Source organism: Nasonia vitripennis, chromosome 4 (assembly GCF_009193385.2).
Source record: "Nasonia vitripennis strain AsymCx chromosome 4, Nvit_psr_1.1, whole genome shotgun sequence".
NCBI classification, from domain to species: Eukaryota; Metazoa; Arthropoda; class Insecta; order Hymenoptera; family Pteromalidae; genus Nasonia; species Nasonia vitripennis.
Genome location: NC_045760.1, coordinates 32,955,530 through 32,973,394, shown reverse-complemented (window position 1 = coordinate 32,973,394; position 17,865 = coordinate 32,955,530). Strand labels below are relative to the sequence as shown.

The 17,865-nt window shown below is 43.4% G+C and overlaps 4 protein-coding genes across 11 annotated transcripts in view; 3 read left to right on the top strand and 1 right to left on the bottom strand.

The window, feature by feature from the left end:
- The first annotated feature begins 1,449 nt into the window (after positions 1–1,449).
- Positions 1,450–6,872, top strand: LOC100115565 (symplekin). Its single transcript, XM_001600204.6, has 11 exons — positions 1,450–2,004; positions 2,153–2,349; positions 2,439–2,672; positions 2,746–3,448; positions 3,550–3,998; positions 4,088–4,544; positions 4,624–5,044; positions 5,130–5,426; positions 5,517–5,881; positions 6,032–6,109; positions 6,189–6,872. Exons 1-11 carry the CDS (start codon positions 1,951–1,953, stop codon positions 6,270–6,272), a joined length of 3,339 nt encoding a protein of 1,112 aa, XP_001600254.1. The 5' UTR covers positions 1,450–1,950; the 3' UTR covers positions 6,273–6,872.
- Positions 5,894–17,368, bottom strand: LOC100115605 (17-beta-hydroxysteroid dehydrogenase 13). 5 transcript variants are annotated; one of them, XM_032598873.1, is made up of 7 exons: positions 13,063–13,078; positions 8,167–8,358; positions 7,839–8,012; positions 7,436–7,762; positions 7,116–7,372; positions 6,914–7,039; positions 5,894–6,830 (listed from the first exon to the last, which is right to left on the bottom strand). In XM_032598873.1, the coding sequence occupies exons 2-7, from the start codon at positions 8,167–8,169 to the stop codon at positions 6,764–6,766; spliced, it is 954 nt and encodes a 317-aa protein (XP_032454764.1). In that variant the 5' UTR covers positions 8,170–8,358; positions 13,063–13,078; the 3' UTR covers positions 5,894–6,763. The 5 variants fall into 5 exon arrangements, with proteins under 5 accessions (XP_032454764.1, XP_032454762.1, XP_032454763.1 ...); XM_032598871.1 differs by having other exon boundaries at positions 13,059–13,073; XM_032598872.1 differs by lacking the exon at positions 13,063–13,078 and adding an exon at positions 8,609–8,623.
- Positions 9,099–10,329, top strand: LOC107982175. The gene is made up of 3 exons (XM_016989783.3): positions 9,099–9,574; positions 9,914–10,000; positions 10,151–10,329. The coding sequence occupies exons 1-3, from the start codon at positions 9,476–9,478 to the stop codon at positions 10,175–10,177; spliced, it is 213 nt and encodes a 70-aa protein (XP_016845272.1). The 5' UTR covers positions 9,099–9,475; the 3' UTR covers positions 10,178–10,329.
- The window catches only part of LOC100115646 (biglycan), a 33,148-nt gene continuing 28,574 nt past the window's right edge, over positions 13,292–17,865 (top strand). The window contains exons 1-2 of one of the 4 annotated variants that reach the window (XM_003428059.5): positions 13,292–13,774; positions 15,082–15,302. In XM_003428059.5, coding sequence (XP_003428107.1) covers positions 15,290–15,302 — 13 coding nt within the window. In that variant the 5' untranslated portion in view covers positions 13,292–13,774; positions 15,082–15,289. The other 3 variants (XM_008216350.4, XM_016989782.3, XM_001600263.6) reach the window with 3 other exon arrangements.

Below are 17,865 nucleotides of genomic sequence, written 5' to 3'. Positions count from 1 at the left end.
TTAATCAAATTTTCAAGGGAAACATTGGTTGAAAAGTTCTTATACGAATCTTTCCTAATGGAGATTAGTTTATCACACTCATCATCTCACTAGGGGGCACTAGTATTTTTAGATTTAAATTTAGCCTTATTATTATCTTTGTTAGTACCTAAAGTTTTATTGCAATTATGTTTTGATAAATCTATAGCTTTAATAATATGATTTAAAAAGAAGGAATATTTGTCTGTAATACTTTTAGTGTTGTGATTGTAATTATTACCTAAAGATTGCGAGATATCATTTAAATAGTCATTAAATAAAGACCAATCAATTGTTTTCAAACTAATTTTATGTGTATTAGGTTTCATATTGGGACTATCATAATTTAGAATTATGTTGATATGAATAGGAAGATGGTCACTTGAGAGTGAATCATCAAGTACTTTTCATTTTGTATTTGCAAAGTTTATATTATTATGTAAAAAAGTGCGATCACCATTATTTAACAAAACTAAATTAGATATATCTATTTGATCCATTAAGTGAGAGCCAATTCTATCATATAATTATCATATCATTATCATATCATTATCATATGATTGCTAATATGATAATCATATGATTATTTTCAGCCGGGCGGCTTAACGTACAGTAAAACGACCTGCACCAGTCGAAAGAGCGTTCAATTTTGCATCGCAATCGATTTTTACTCGGTTTCGATGAGTGTAAAGTTCCGAGATAAGAAATAAAAAAGAAATTACCCAAATGTAGAAGGAGGGTGGAGGCGCGAAATGCACACCCCTATCATCTAGCATATCGTCTCTTATTTTATCACCTTGCTCTATTTCCTGTCAGTTAAGCTATTTAATCATAATTTTAAAAAAACGAATCCGTCCCATACAAATTGTGCACTGTTATCACGTCTACGGCCGCCATGTTGATGACGTATCATCAAGCAGACGCTCTTGGTTATATTGCCATGTGTAACGTAACGAATAGGGCGCCACCATTAAAACCGCGGCTAACTCGCGACTCTCGCGAGACGCGCGGGCGCGAATCTCAAAACTGCAAAACGCAAGAGATTCAAGGCATATACTTGAAACGCGACAAACAAGATAGTAAAATGCGGGGTTATGACTCATCGCTCGAAGGGCTATAGCACATAAAGAGGGCAATAAAAAACGCCATAAAACCTAGACCCGAGACGACGGCTAATGAGGACCTGGGAATGCCCAGGCGCCGTCTGGCAGGATTAGGACGAGGCCTTTTACTTCGGGGGTTTACCTGGCTTTGCCGCCGCTCTGGCCACTGACATCCCTCTCCCGGACCCAGAGACACGGGGGAGGAGGGGACAGAATCCAGCCGAGGCGGAGACCTTCCCACCACCACGGCCGTCAGCATCCCTCTTCAGCACCCGGACCTACCAGGTGGAGGGAACGGAGGCTACGTGCGGCAGAGAAGAGCACCCCAGAGACAGACTAGTTCGAGCCACGCTCCAGTTCACTTCTCAGTTTTGACTTGTGCTTGGAGAATAAACGCAAACTCGGAGCATTTATTAAATTATTGATCAACGTTTTGTTGATTCAAATCACGCGCGCGTCTGACGCTACCAATTGTGAATTAACGTGAAACCAACGTCTGCACACCGAGTATATACCTAATACCTATATACGCAGGCAACGTTACCTACGCGAAAGGTCTGCTTTCTCTTTCCATCACATAAGTGTGTGTGTGTATATATATATATATATATAAAAGCTTCAATTCGGTTACTTTACCGAGCGGCGAGGCCGGCGACGGAGTCGGAGAGCAGTCCAGCACTATTTAGCGTCTCTTTCCTACATCTATATGTCCCGACACTCGACATAACCTCAAATCATGCCAAACAAACGAACTCGCCGTTAGAGTTTTGACATTTTTTAGAATTTTTCTAACACATACGAATTCTAGCACGTATACATTTTTACGAAAATGGATCCTCGAATTCACCGACGTGCCGAGCCGGAAAAAAGCTCAGGAGATATGGTAAGTATTGCATAACCTAAGCAACGCTTCTCTCGTTTGCAATGTTTATACACTTTCTAATTCTAAAATGAAGAACCTATGCAGTAATAACTTAAATATTAGATTGACATTTTGAGATTATAATCGTTCTTTCAAATGTTTTTCTCAGGTTGCAGAGTGGCTAAATGAAGCTACCATAAGTACCAATGACTCTGTCAAAGTGCAAAATTTGTGCAAGGCACAAGAAATTCTACTGAATAAGGAACATTTACTCTTGAATGTTTATCTAGATGACATATTACAATTTGCAATCGACAGAAATGCAGAGGTCAGGAAAACTATAGCAGGATTTATAGAAGAAGCAGGGTAAGAATATCTTTTTGAAATGCACAATTATAAATATATAAACCTAATTTTTTAACTAGTGAGAACTTACAAGTATTGTCATTTTACAGAGTAAAGAAACCCGATGCTATCCCTAGAATTATACTAGTTTTATTAAGACTAATCACCGATCCAGCGCCGGTCGTTGCCAAACGAGCTTTAAGGGCAAGCGGAAGAATCCTGAGGGCCACTTTAAAATGGGCAGCTAGTGCTCAAGTCGTAACCCCGGATATGGAAAATACGTGGACGCAAATAAGTAATTTGAAAATTCAAATTATAAATATGATTGACAGTGATAATGATGGGTGAGTTATAATGATAATATGATCATGTTAAAATCAGTCAGAAGATGTTATTTAACATTTATTTTGTTTTTAGGATACGTACGCAGGCATTGAAATTCCTGGAAGGAGTAGTGTTGATCCAAACATATCCAGATCCAGACTCACCAAAGAAACCCGATGACTTTTCATTGGAAGATGTACCTCTGACACTGAAGATAGCTCGTAGAAGAAAGTTGGAAGAGGAAGCTAATCACGTCATGGACCTTCTGATAAAATTCTTTGGATCTCCTCACGTGAGCAGTGTCAATTTGATAACATGCATGGGCTCGTTATCCCTGATTGCAAAAATGAGGCCTCAATTCATGCCAAACGTCATACAAGCAATGCAGAGGTTGCAGAGTGATTTGCCACCTACACTGTCGGATTCCCAAGTGACTAGTGTACAAAAGCAGCTGAAACTCACATTATTTGGGCTTCTGAAACATCCGGCGAGTGTAGAATATGCTCAGCCAATTGCCAGACAGCTCACGCAACTAGGTTGCAAGGAGAATGAAATCCTTAAGTACTTCCCAAAGCCTGAAGAAATCAGGAGAGCGAAGAAACGACAACAGGAAAGTGCTGCTGTCATTGCTGCAAAGAAAGCAAGGTCTGAGATTCCTGTTATACCCATGGAAGAAGAGCCTGTACCTCTGCCAGTTCCTCCTCCAAAAGTGCCAGAGTTGATAGAACTCTCTGAAAATTACATTGCTGAGAGGCTTAGTGTTGAAATTGCTGCAGAATTAGTCATGGACAGTATGGTAAGAATTTATAAATTTCATATGACAATGATTCCTGTGATATGTATATGTGTGTGTGTATATATATAGATTGTTGTTTATAATGCCAAAATTCATCATAGGCTTGGGTACCGGACATCATGACGTCAGTATTCTCAAGAGAGTACCAGCCAACAGCCACAGCAGATACGACCAAACAACGGCAGGTCATAGCAAAGCTGCTGTCAGTGCAAATAAAACAAGCCAAGGAGAAGAAAACGAAAATAACAAAAGAAAAGGAGGTTGACATAGTCATGGAGGATCTGATAAAGAATCCCACCATCAGTGTCGCGGAGGTCAAGCGAGAACGAAAGCGAGAAAAGGATAGGGAAAAAGAACAGCAGGCTAAGGCATCACTAGAGGCACATGAAAAATCCTTAGCCAAGGCCAGGAGTCGTCTCAAGTCCTTGAAACTTTCGGAGGTGACGAAGCCTCTTCTCAAGGAAACGAGAGATAAGATGTTGCTCATGGCAGTTAACAGAATTCTCGGGACGGAAAAAAGTGTGATTCTTGGAGGTGTCGCCAACGTCAGGTATGTATCTGTGATGCTTTCAAAACCTTGAATCTTTATTCAACAAAAATTCAAATTCCATAACCGTGAACACATAACTTTTTTCTCAGAATGAAGATTCTGACGACTCTAGCGGCGACGTTCAACCCATACGTGAAGGAAGCAATTTTACGCCACATAACCGAGGACATGCGGACACGCCTAGAATTGGCGCTCTGTTGGTTATACGAGGAGTACGCGTTGCTCCAAGGTTTCCAACGCCGAACGATCCTATGCTCAAAACCAACGGAAGCGCCTCATCAAGCGTATAACTTTTTGCTATGCACCTTGGTCTCGGCCATCGACAACATACAGGGCAAGGATCGGGATGTACTGCTGACAAGACTTTACCTCGAGGCGCCTCTCATAACGGAAGACGCTGTCGAGGCGCTGAAGAGTATCTCGTCAGAGGAGACAAGAGGTTTAACTCCATTGATATTGCTTAAAGACCTCGTCATAAGGAGGCCGACGAAGCAACTAATTTTCCTCAACGTACTATTGTGTCACACTGGACACGAGAATAACATGGTAAGCTTATCTCACACAAAATCCATTCAATAATGTATTGGCAAATGCCTTAATTATAATGCTGTTAATTATGATGCAGATCCGTGAAAATGCAATCCAATTGGTAGTCCGGCTGTACGCTCGTCCAGACCTCAGTAAAATGATTGAGGAATATGCGGGGTTGTACCTGGGATTCTTACGTTTGCCAAATCCTCCAGAAATAGTTTTCGGTCAAGACAGAGGTAGATCGCAGTTAGAAGAGAACTGGACCGAGTCGACGACTCGTGCCTGCCTCAGTCTCTACCTCGCGCTTCTCACGGAAAATCAAAGTCTTGTACACGAACTAGCACGTGTATACACCTCTATGAGTGCAGAGGTCAAGAGAATTGTGCTCAGGTTAATCGAAACGCCGGTCAAGAGCCTGGGGATGGAAAGTCCGCAGTTGCTGGAATTGGTGGAAAAATGTCCCAAAGGAGCGGAAATGCTGATTATGAGGATCATTCATATTCTTACTGAGAAGGGTGACTATTATTTTGAATACCTAACTTATAAAAGATCTACCAATTCGATTTCAATTTTTCTAATAAAATAAATATTCTTTACCAGCTACGCCGAGTCCCGAATTGGTTGCCAAAGTTCGAGAACTTTACCAGGCGAGAGTCTCCGACGTTCGCTTTTTGATACCCGTACTCAATGGTTTGTCGAAAAAGGAAGTCATCGCAGCTTTGCCAAAACTGATCAAATTAAATCCTGTGTCTGTGAAGGAAGTATTCAATAGATTGCTAGGTACACACAACAACGAGAGTGGAGTGACTCATACCTTGCCGCTCACACCTGCGGAGCTATTGATTGCTCTCCATAATATAGAGCCTAGCAAAGCTGAACTGAAGACTGTTATAAAAGGTTGGTTATTATTTTTGTACTATATTATTTGTTCTAACAAAGTTGCTAATTTTTATCGAGTGTCTTACGAGTAAATTTTTATGATTTCAGCGACATCATTATGCTTTGCTGAAAAAACAATTTTCAATCAGGAAACGGTGGCAGTGGTGATGCAGCAGCTTATGGACATGACTCCCCTGCCAACGTTGTTAATGCGAACTGTGATACAAAGTTTGACCCTATATCCACGATTGATAGGATTTGTTATGAATATTCTGCAACGTCTGATACTGAAGCAAGTTTGGAAGCAGCCCAAGGTGTGGGAGGGCTTTGTTAAGTGTTGTGAAAGGACTCAGCCGCAGAGTTTTGCGGTCGTGCTTCAGTTACCTCCTGCGCAGCTCGTCGAAGCGCTGAAAATGGCGCCAAACATGCGGGCGCCACTCGTGGAGCACGTGGAAGCTTTTGCTGAGAACCAGGTAAAAATTGCGAAGCATTAATATTCTTTATTTCCTTCGTACAAATCTAAATCAGTACAAATATTTTGCTACGTAATATTTACGTCTTGATCGATGGATGTTGTTACTCATGTGCATCATACTGATAAGTTTCCATAATTCGTTTTCTAGAAAGCTGTTATACCCCAATCAATTATGGATGTGATCAGAGGAAAACCACCAATAATGATGCATGATGACTTTGATATTGTAAGTTTCACCTTTACTTGAGTAAAAAAAAGAAGATATTAATTTTTACACTTTTAACAATTTTATACAATTTTTACAGGCGCCTCCTGGAGATTTCCCCATGGAACGTCAAGACCCAGCTGACCTCGAAAATTTGGAACCTGCTCCGCCTGGTTTAGAATAATAGACTACCTTTTTTACGATTCCTGTGTATATTTTATTATGAGTACAAAGGCTGTTGGATTAATTTTTGAAAATATGGTCTTTTTGTCTTTTCATTCTCAACTCGACTTTCTCTGATTTACTCCGAAAAGTTTTCTATTTATGCGAAGTATGTAAGCAAGCACATTAACTTCTTAAAGGACAAGATTTATTTCCGTCTAATGTTTGTGGGCACGAGTATACGATTTTTTTTCAAGGCCATATTTTCAAATCACATCGTGTATAAGTTTTGTACGATATGGACAATAAATGAACTGTATAAATAAATATAGGTCCATAATTATGTAAATTAAATAAACAAAAAAAAAAGTATTACAATGATCTTATCTCTTGATGAAGCAGAAGCGAAATTTATTACATATATTTATGACGAAAAAATATCATAAGTATGAGTATCAAAATTAAATGTCTATAAATTTATCATCTATATTTTGGAGCTAATGTTTTTCAGACTCATGCAAAGTCAACACCAGTGTCTAGTAAATCTCGTAACATAAAGGATGCTTTCTTTGGCAGTATTCTGAAAATGACAAGTCCAAAATTATGATTATGAATAAATCAAGTTGTTACAGAAAAAATTGCTTGAATTTACGAATTTATTACCTCAATACATGACCTAAATACAAAAGGTATCCAGGCACACTAAATTCAGCATAATTTCTTCTGACTCCATCTAATATCCGTCTCGCAGCCTCGCTAGCTTGCATAGTACCAAAGTAGCTAGGTATTCTAGAATAACGATTTATTTTAATCTTACAATTTGGTTTATGGAAATTCAGAAAGTTAGGTATTGTTGAAAAATTACCTAAATCGAATGTCTTTAGCAGCCTCCGCTCCGATAATAAATGGATATACATGAACTAAAGTTACTAATACGTTGCTATTGGCATGTCTCAGTTCACTCTGCAGTGATTGTGCAAAGCCTTGCACTGCAAATTGAGCAGTTGACAAGGGAATACGCGATCCCCGGCTTGTTCCACCAGATAAGCCAGCTACCGACGACAAGACAACAATATGACCCTTATTAAGTCTTTGCATTCCGGGAAGAACTGTATCCAAGAGCTGAATGTGCAAGCATGCTTTAGCCATGAAGTTTACAAATAAATTTAGTATGTAATAATTTACCCAAAAATGACTCAGAATAGCCAGGTCCATTGTACTCTTGATTTCGACTGGATCTTGATCCAAAGCTCGAGGACTTGGAACTCCGCAACAGTGAAACAGCATTGTCACTTCTCCTAACTCTATTCTAATGGCCTGGACAGTAGCTGCCACTTGTTTCTCATTAGTCACATCACAGGTATATGATTTTGCTGTTCCAGATAGCTGTAGTGCTCTGTTTGCCGTCGCTTGACAGTTCTCTGTATTCAAATCTATACAGGCTACACTTACACCGAGTTGCGCCAGCTGCACAGCCATTTCCCTGCCTACTCCTCGTCCAGCACCGATCACCTAAAACATTGCAAACATAATATTTCATCAACCTTTGCGAACAATTTTAGATACAGTTAATAGATTGTTCACATACCATTGCTACTTCCCCGTGAACATTTTTTAGAGATGGTGGTCTAAATGTTCTGTAAATTGCGAGAAGTATCGCAAACCAAATTCCCACAAGTAATGTTGTGAGGTCCAATGCAAGCACTATCAAGGAATATATCCTCAACAACATCCTTGGTGGTTGAAATTGCTTCGAGTTGGCCTGAAATTATGAAACAATTATTTTTATGAATGAACGAATACTTTTCAAAGAAAGATTTTTTAAGCAGTCATATTAGCATGCTAAAACTACACAACAGTGCAGCTATATCATTAATATTAATTGAAAGTGCTTCCAAATGAGATGTGTTACTAACCATTTTGATGAAAGCTAGACTGCAGCATAAACTCTACACTTCTATACTGCAAGTCAATCATTCAAATACAGAAAGCCACAGTTTGTGAGGGGACAGTTTATATTATGATTTCCTTCTACTGTTGACACCGCGTTTATTATTCCAGACTTACACGTTGCGTAGGAGCGAGGTTTATACGTATATAGATGAACGCTACACGAAGAAAAGATCATGTATAATATGATGATTATATCGAAAAACCGTTATTAAGTGTATATATTAACATTGATATCTAATCTGAACAAGAAATAATACTGTGTAATTTCGTGATTATCATTTTATATATATATATATATATATATATATATATATATATATATATATATATATATATATATATATATATATATATATAAGTCAGCTTGAATTTGCGATGTTATTATATATGAATTATATAAGTTACAGCGATTGAAAATCGAATAAAAATTTCGCAAATATGAATTCCATCAGCATTTTCCAAACGAAACCATTGTCTCGTTGCGATCCCGCAATTTAAATAATAATGCCGATAGCATGATGCATTATGAGAGCAAAAACCGCGCTTGCAATCGAAATACAATACACGTATACCAGTGAGAGCGGCTCCTACCTTTTCATATACGTTTTTCGGTGCCGGCAACAAGTCAACAACACGCGGTCTCTTTTTTATCACTTCGATACATGAGCACAATTATATATATATATATATATATATGACTCGTTCGCTGGCCGACGAGCCTCTCTTTCGCGACGCTGATGTTCTGTTAGGTGGGTTAGACCAGATAAATGAGGGAAAAAATACGCCCGCGTGCAGTGGCCAGAGTATATACTTATTATGCATCAGCCATCATCAGTGAAAAAAATGAAACGGTAAAAACACGCGTCAAACAGCTGATTGCAACTATACACACTGGTGTAAGGCTATCATCCCGACATCGTCTCGCAGCTTCTGATTTTTTACATTTTTACAATATATTATTAGATTATTCGTCACAAAAGTTTATGGGTCCTTTTTTTGCGAAAGCTTTAGACACACACTTAGCAAAAAAATGTATAAAGAATGTAAATTGTAATATAATATTTAATAAAGGGCGCAAAATATAGCGACGCATGCGCGATAAAAGAAAACATATATAGGTAAGATCTAATAGATATAGTAAGATGACGTCTGCTTGGACTTGCGCAGCTGATACAGCTTTGCAGCTTTTGTGAGTTTCGCTCCGAAACTGCATCAGGAGCGAATTACAGCCGTAAGAATTGTCAGCTTTGTTAGTCTTTCAATTAAACCAAGATGTGGTACGAGGCACTGCCGCCCCTGCTGATCATCGGGACCCTTATGTACTCGTACCAAATTACGAGTACCTTGATAACGAAGGCTATGTTCGGAAACGTAAGTAGACGGAGATTTTTACGTAACATTTTAAGGTTAGCTCCGTGTGGATTCCCGATGGTATACCTCTAGTTTGCAACAGTCAATGTACAATTAACATGGCCATTAAATCGAGCTTTTCTTTTACCTTAGTACGTTTTATTTTTAATTCTCATTAATAAGTCGCGCTTCTCTGCGAGAGCCAAGTAACGTTAATTATGTTATAAGAAGATATATAAGAAAACACTGATTCTGTGCGTCTACAATAATACTAGCTTTAGCTGATGACTGATGAATTTTGTATACTTTAAGATCATCTTACTCTATAGTGTTTGATAATTTCAATTTTATTCTTTTCAGCCTTACCGTAGATTGACCCATGATAGTTGGATGCGTCAGATGATCCACAGAGATCAGATGATGGCTGGCGATTGTTTCACACAAGTGGTAATATTTCTTGTTCAGTATTTTGCGCATGTTAAACATTTCTATTCAGATGGTTGCTCAATTGATTTTTCAAAATTAAATTAACAGATTATCTTCTTAATGATCAACAATGCACAAGCAGGCAATTAATTTTGGTCGTGTGAATTTCAGGGCCCAGAGACGCTCCCCGATGAATGAACTTCTTCAGAGTGCAGTCCAGCATAGAGTACAATACAATTTACCACACCGACTGGAGTGAAAAGAGCGAAGAAAAAACTCTCTTGTGGATGCTATTATTCGTGCGTATTTTTTGTTAACAAAAAATAAAATAAAAAAACGATTCCAAGTAATTACAAGTCTAGTAAGTATTTATGCACGCAATTCTCCGCGAGTCAAAGTAATTAACGCCCAAAGGTAGGATTATACTCCAGGGGTGACTCCTCTGTAATACCATCCTTATCCCTGCCAGACAGCGGAAGCTTAGAGAGCTGCCTTAGCTGCTTAGTGAGGCGTATTGCCCGGAGGCAATCCGACACCTGCGCAAAAAAGGGCAAATAGACTTTCTCGCGGCATCTGCATCCTGTCCAGCGGAGCTTCCCTGCCGGCGATCGATCGACGCTCTGCTGTGAGCGTGAAACAGCCACCTTTGTGCAACATCGCATTCGGCAGCGCCTAGTATAACGAGAGAGAGAGACAGAGAGAGAGAGCGAGATTTTATCTCGTTTTTCATAAAAACTGGTCCGTGAATGCAATATGCCTTGTCATTCGAGAGATTACTATTTTGTACTCGTTTTAGAAAATGCTCGCCTCTGAGATTTAACGAAACCGTCCGTGACCCGTGTATTCCTGCCTAGAAGTGTAATGAAAGAGCTTTCTTTCGCTTTCTGTAGTTCTGTTTAATTTTCACACCGTTTCAAGCTTTGCATTTCAACAGTATGGGAATTACTTAACAAAGGGCTCTAAAAAACTCTGGCATTGTATTTTATGCTCTGTTTTGTAAAATTTGAAAATAATTATCATTGCGCAGGAATCCGCGTTCGCTTTCTCGGAGCCGCTGTTTGTTTTTAATTTACGCATAGCCGGCTGCAGCGCATCGCAGTCGCCGAGGAGTTTATGAAAATTCTCAGCCCTTTATTTGCCTGGAATCGGAATAAATACTGATACGTAGAGGAGGTGTGAATATAAAAAATGAACGAACCGCCCGCGGGCCGAGAAAGAATGTCCTGGCGAGGTATCATCTGCTGGAACGGTGGCGCAGCTGAGCGAGCGTATATAAGCGCTCAAATAGATATTGTATGCGCAGTATAAATTATACCATAATTGCCTACTCCTCTGCAGCGAATCTCGCGCACGAATTACAGACTTGGAGCTCTGCGAAAATGCCCCCCCACCAATTTTTCCTCGCGGCTCGCGTCAAAGGAAATTCCGCGCGAGAGGCACTCTGACGGCCGAAGCTCGAAGGGCCATTATACCTGAGTCGGCTGTGTCTACTGTATACACATGTCACATGTATCTATTGCGACAAATGCTGTACTTCTCATTTTTCCTGCATATTCGACTAAGTATATTTTACGCGAATTCGCATGGGCAGATAATGGGAGTGAATCATATATAGCTTCGGCAGACATCGATAAATCAGCTCCCCCTCAGCACTGCCCGTTAACGCGTTACGTTGCGCGGCACGGCGCTCTGCGGATAAATGGATTGCGATTATTCAATTTCAAGTCGCAATAAGAATTCAAATGCGATTTACGAGGCTCAACCAAACTGCGATCAACTGCGCTGGACCATAACTTACAAGAGAAATCGAGCAATCGAGCAATCGAGAAATCGAAGGAATTGAAGTGTGTATGTAATAGAATAAGGAGCGGGAACGCCGAGCATAGAGCCGAGACTGATCGGACAATGGGTCCGGCCAGCTGCTGGCCCTCGAGAAACTCGCTCTGGAAGAAACGGAACAAGCTATATACATACAAGCATTTTATATGATGTGATTATACGCGAGGCCGGCGGTTACCATGCAGAGCGGCGCACATCTTAGGTGAATTGGGTGAGCCGCTGTGTCCCGCGGAGCTGCGATCGGAATTTTGAGCGGAGCATAGCGATCACCGTCTTTCTATAGTTTCTACACCGGCGCTCGAGCCTTTTCGCTGTCGCGCTGCATCTCGGCAGTCACGGTATGCGCGAACTTGCCGCACCGCGCACACACGCACGCGGTCTAATCTCAAGCGGGCGCGCTATTTAGGGACTGATCAATTCGGGACGGCTCCGGGCTACTGATTTTCGTCAATGTAAAGGCGAACAGATCAACTAGTTTCGAACGAGCTGTCCGATATTTTCGGTGGTAAAGTAAGCAAGGTATATAGTCAAGCATGCAAAACAGAGCGATCAGTAATCGACACTGAAAAACGAGCAGCGACGGCAAAAGCTAATCTCCTCGAGGTCGAGGGAGTGCCGAGATGAAACTGGCCATGCTATATCTCATAACGCTTCCGATGAAGGGCAAGCTCCAGCTAAAGGACACCTCGTAAAACCCAATGAGCTGATGTGTGCGGGCGCGTGCGCGCCATCGCGCCCCTCCCCGGTCATATGTGTATACCTATAGGTGTCTATATTATATTATATTATATAGCGCGTGTATACGGGCCAGAAGAGCAATCGCAAGGGAACTGCTCGCATGTTTGCAATAAGAATACACTGCAGACTGAGGCGCGTGATTAGAAGCCTGTATAATGAGAGAGCCCGTGCACGGGGGATCGGCGTGGTTCGCTCTGAAAAATTGTCAACAGCCTTTAGCGCGCATCGGCTGTGCAAAGCGGCGGAGAAAGGCTAAGGCGCGCCTGGACGCGCGCGCAAGGCTACACACGACTAATATGCGCGTAGCTCTACGCGGCTCGCCTGATGAGCGAATATAGCAAATATATAGCGACTTGGACTTGTAATTGCTACGCACACGCGCACTGGGAGTTATTGGCTCTCGTACGTACGCGTGTGCGAAGGATGACAGCTAGTCGCTAGCGTCCTGATTGCATAACCGGCCAGCTAATCGCTAATCGCGGGCGCCGCCAACGATTCCCACCTACTATATAGCAGCTCGATCCGCGGCCATCTAGAGGACGTCCACCCCGGCGTGTGCCCATGCTAGCCGCATGCGATGCATCATCGAAAAAGGGGGCACTTCTCCTCTCCCTTCTTCGCGTGCCAGTGGCCCGTTCTCGCGTTCACCTTTCCTCGCGGCCGCCGGTTTTCCTCTCACTCCGCGCTCCATACACATAGGTACAGCCCGCAGTCCGCTCCGGTGCGCTACTGCTCGCTTTCGAGTTTCGACGCTGGCGCGGGGCGCCCCGCGGCCCGGCGGCCGGCACAGCGGCAGCAGCGGCAGCAGTCGACTGCGAGACGCTGCGGGCGCAGCATCTACCGTTCGTGCGCGCGCGCGCGCTTCACACACCAGCTCACTAGAATCCCAGTTGTGCGGACACGCTCGCCCCGTGAGATCGGAGATGAAGTAGAGTGAGTGCGCGCGAGAATCGGCGCTGATCGGGAAGGAATTGAAAAGTTCTCTTCGCTGCAAAGTTTCTTAATACACAAGTGCGCGTCACGCGAGCAAGAGCTGGAATAAAATTAATAATTTCGAGGAAGCCAGCAGGAACTTTCTTAATCAGTTATCGGACCGGCGGATCGCTTTTATTAGTTTTATTTTTCTTCTCTCCCCGCCGCACGCCTATGGCCTATGAAGAGCCAATCAGTTGACTAATCGGCGCGCCGAGGAGAAAGAAGCCAAGGCGATTTGTCAAGGTATTCGCGCGCAAGAGGGAGCGCATCCCTCGCGCTCCTAATCTGGCCCGGAAAAAAGGGCCAGAGGATTTGCAGCGCCGTAACTCTTGCGGGATTGCCCGAGATAAGAGGCCAGATAGTAGACAATAAAAAAGATGATCTCGAGCAATTTTGACTGAGACTCCTCCCCTCCTAGCTCCCTCTTTCTCTCTAATACGGTCGCGAACGGCGAATGACGATTCATAATTCGCTTGCTGTGTTGTAATTGTAAGCCGATAAGAGCCGAGATAACGAGACGCGCGCGTTCGGTAACGCAGTAAAGCACGAGCCGAGTCTTTTGCATTCCCGCATATACCGCAGGGGACCGGAGTTAACCGCTAAGCCGAATTCGACCGAAAAACTTTTCATTAAGTCGACCGCAAGCCTGCTAAGTATACGCGAACACTGCGCACTACTGTCGCGCGCAAAAGCAGCGAGACCTAATAAAAACTCGACATATTTACGATCCTAACGAGACGACGACGACGACGACGACGACGACGACGACGACAATCGACTGCAGTTTTGTATACGGAGGACGCAATCGAAAGGAGAACTTTCACGAGCCCCATTGTTGAGCCGAAATAAAGCGAGCGCTGAAAAGGGATTACAGCGAATGGAACTTTGCTCTCTCCCTCTCTCTCTCTCTCTTCGCGAAAAAAAAACAGCGCAGGAAACTAACAAAAACCCACAAACACACACAAACAACGCGAGCTGGAACTTTTCATTAAATACCCCGCAACTTGCCTGCAGAATTCGAGATTAAAAACAAAAACGCAATAATAGAGCACATCTCGCAATACACGCACGCCGGCCATTATATTCGACGAAAAAGGCTCATGACCTTTCGTCCGAAGGGTGCGAGAGAGCGGGAGATGCTGTCTTTTCCAGCTTCTTCTCTTTGCCCCTGGCGTGTCCTTGGCTACGCACCAACATACACCGTGCCTACCCCCTCCTAACCTCAAAAAGTGCGTGTGCGAGGGGAGAGAGAGAGAGAGAGAGAGAGAGTCCCTTACGCGTACAAGGGGGAGAGACCGGGAATCGATGAGGGTGCGTGCGTATCCCCGAAGGAGAGAGAAAGAGACAGCAGCGGAGAGGGGCTTTGCCATACCTACCTATACCATACACTCGTCTGCAGGATGAATCAGTAAGGCGAGCGCGCGCGAGTTGCCGGACGCCGGCTTTGTTTACGTGCCCGTTTCTCTGTGCTCGGCGTCGCTGCTTTCTTCTTTTTCCCCCTTTTCTCTCCAATAATAAATACCTGTATCGTTGTTGCGGTGGATTTTTAGAGGAGAGACATTCGGATTTGCAACTTAGTGGATCGGAGACGTTGCCGGATTCGAGAATAATAAGAGCCTGTGAGAGCTGCGAGTGAGATGTGAGTTTCTGGAGGAACTGCGGACAAAGCTGTTCTGTGCGCGGGATCCGTGCTGTAGCGCGGTCGCTTCGAAGAATCGAGATCGAGTTCGAGGAGAAGACGCTGCGGACCATAGAAGCATGCTTGCATCAGGTACGCAGTTCAGTTTACCGAATTTTCCACCGTTTAGGGCGCTCACGCACGCGCGGTCAAGTATACTTACTATTTTACAAAGAAGCAGCTTGGGAACAATGCCGAATTACGCACGATGTACACGTTTTCAGAGCCGTGTGTGATATTTCAAATCGAGAGAGCCGCAGGTGCGACATTTTTATCAGCCCGCGAGCCCACGCCATACCGCGTATACAAACTATAACTCGCCTGTAAATGTCGGATGATTACACTTTCGCGAAAGTGTGTGCTTCTGAATTAATTGACGCTAGCATCAGTGTGTTGACACAAAGGCTTGGCCGTGCACAAAGGAAATATTTTTAAATTAAAACGATCCGAATATCTGATTATCCTTCAGAAGTCAAATATAGTCCGCGTTTTGGAAATCACTGGTAAAATATTCATCCGATCGGAAAAATTCCCGGCGTACAATGCATTAGACACGCCGATTAAACGTGAGCCATCAAAGCAGACGCGACGCTGATTCACGTACAGATAATGATTTCTGCGAGTGCTTAAGACTGGTAAAAATCAAAATAGCATTTATCAGCAATTACAAACTCATTACTCAGCAGAGGCAGGCAAAGGCAAAAACCGTCGCTTCTATATCATCGCAGTCGTGAAAGTAAGTATAGGCGCGAGACAATGGCGCGCAATAAAAATTAAGGTGAAATCCGCGCTGTCGCTGTCGTGAGCCGAGCGAACACACGAGGTCGAGGGCTAAGAAGATACCATAAAAACCTGTATCAAACATAATCGCGCGTATAAAGTCGATATTAAACTCTCCTAGGCCGAAAGTGCCGAATAGTTATGGCAAAATATTTTATTGGGGCGTATAACATTATACTGCACCTGCGCGAACAACTATGAAAGAGCCGCATTAACAAAGCAAATTATTACTCAAGTCGTAAATAATCAAAACATCGGTTTATTGGATCTCGCGCGCTGGTCGGTCGACGTGCCTCGTGAAAATACGGGGCTGTTATACGGGGCAAAAGCCAACGCGTTGCGGTGTTCTGTTGAAATGAAAATTTCACTATACACGCAAGGCAAACTTTACGTAGCTATCTTATTTCAGTAGTGCGCATACTTCTAATGCAATGCACACACGTAACGCGCGCATTGATTTCTCGGCAGAGCAGCGCGCGCGGCCTTTGCAGCGAAACCATACGCAAACACTGCCGTCGTTATAATTTGATAGCTTCATCGCATTTCCATTTGAGAAGAAGCTGAAGTCTTCTTTTGCAAAATGAGACCGTCTCAAACTTCAGAGCTGCTCGCAGGTTCGGCCGCTGGAACTGAACTGGGCTACAAAAATAGAAGACTTTCCGAGAGATACGTGCTGACGAGTAGTAGCGTTCGCGGAAATTTCTCATCTCGGCGGGCGAGCGTGTTTTGCTCATCATAAATAAATCGAGAAAAACACATTATACGCATCAAATATCAAATACGTACAAGTCAGAGAGGAAATGCGCGAAGAAAACTATATCTCGGTCCGCTTCTGCGCGCGCGCGCGATTAAATTCTTTCGACGTACAGTATAAGTGTTTGATCAGCTTTAATTCGAGCCATCATAATCAGAGTATCGTCTTGCTATCATTGAGTCAGATACGTTCGGCCAAAGTGCGGCACATGTATAATGAGAATTACGCTCTCTCTCTCTCTCTCTCTCTCTCTGTCTCTCTCTTATAAACGTATAACCCGCCAAACTTGCATTGTGCACGTCGCAACTGGCAGCCCCAATCAGAATTTCCCAGCAAGGTACTGCGCGTCTGTCCACACTGTGCGCAGTTCTCCGCGGCAAATAAGCTCACCGCGACGGCAATTAATTACAAGACACTACGGTTAATAATACCGACTCGCTGTGTGCGTACGTAGTATATAGGTGTGTACCTACCCCACAACCGGATCCCTCTGCTGAACAGCGCACGCAACGGCCGAATCAATCATAAAGCTAATCGCGAATTATAAGTCATCCGGCGAGCACGAACGCGCTCTCGCTTCCAACACAAACTCGCACATTAATCGCGTACGTCGCGCGTGAAACGCGAGTAGCGGCGAATCGCGTATAGTATATAAATACGAGCTGCAGCGTCACGTGGCAGCCCCTACTCTGGGCCTGGATTCTTCCGCCCTTATCGCGCGCGCGCGCGCGCGACAAAGCGTGTTGTTTAGAAAACTTGAGCGGGAGAGATAGAGCCCCCCTCCCTCACTCTGTGTCTTCGGAGTAAGATAGGAGGAATTTCCGCGGGACAAGTTCGCGACGATGGCCATTCTTCAGGTGCTCGAGCTGCTGCTGCGCAGAGTGACGAGGTTTTCCCTGGAGCGGGTATAGTGCTATTTATACGTAATTACCGGCTGCGCGCACCGCAGCGCTTATTACGCGCGCTATGCAGCGAGGCGAGAGACTGTAAGGTCGCGTTGCGTAGGTGCCTACTCATAGCTGTATGTTTCGCAGATCCCGCGCGCTTGAGGTTGTCTTTCAGAAAAAGTTCAAGTTTGGCATTATATTAAGGTGGGGCGCGAGCGCAAGCTGAAAACCCGTG

Bases quoted from the DNA above. Each gene is read 5' to 3' on its own strand.
- LOC100115565 (XM_001600204.6), top strand. From the start codon at position 1,951: ATGGATCCTCGAATTCACCGACGTGCCGAGCCGGAAAAAAGCTCAGGA. The intron at 5,427-5,516 runs GTTGGTTATTAT...TTATGATTTCAG, and splicing joins ACTGAAGACTGTTATAAAAG to CGACATCATTATGCTTTGCT. The intron at 5,882-6,031 runs GTAAAAATTGCG...TTCGTTTTCTAG, and splicing joins AAGCTTTTGCTGAGAACCAG to AAAGCTGTTATACCCCAATC.
- LOC100115605 (XM_031930478.2), bottom strand. The intron at 7,373-7,435 runs GTAAATTATTAC...TTGCACATTCAG, and splicing joins CTATTCTGAGTCATTTTTGG to CTCTTGGATACAGTTCTTCC. The intron at 6,831-6,913 runs GTAATAAATTCG...TGTCATTTTCAG, and splicing joins TATTTAGGTCATGTATTGAG to AATACTGCCAAAGAAAGCAT.
- LOC107982175 (XM_016989783.3), top strand. From the start codon at position 9,476: ATGTGGTACGAGGCACTGCCGCCCCTGCTGATCATCGGGACCCTTATG. The intron at 9,575-9,913 runs GTAAGTAGACGG...TATTCTTTTCAG, and splicing joins CGAAGGCTATGTTCGGAAAC to CCTTACCGTAGATTGACCCA. The intron at 10,001-10,150 runs GTAATATTTCTT...TGTGAATTTCAG, and splicing joins GCGATTGTTTCACACAAGTG to GGCCCAGAGACGCTCCCCGA.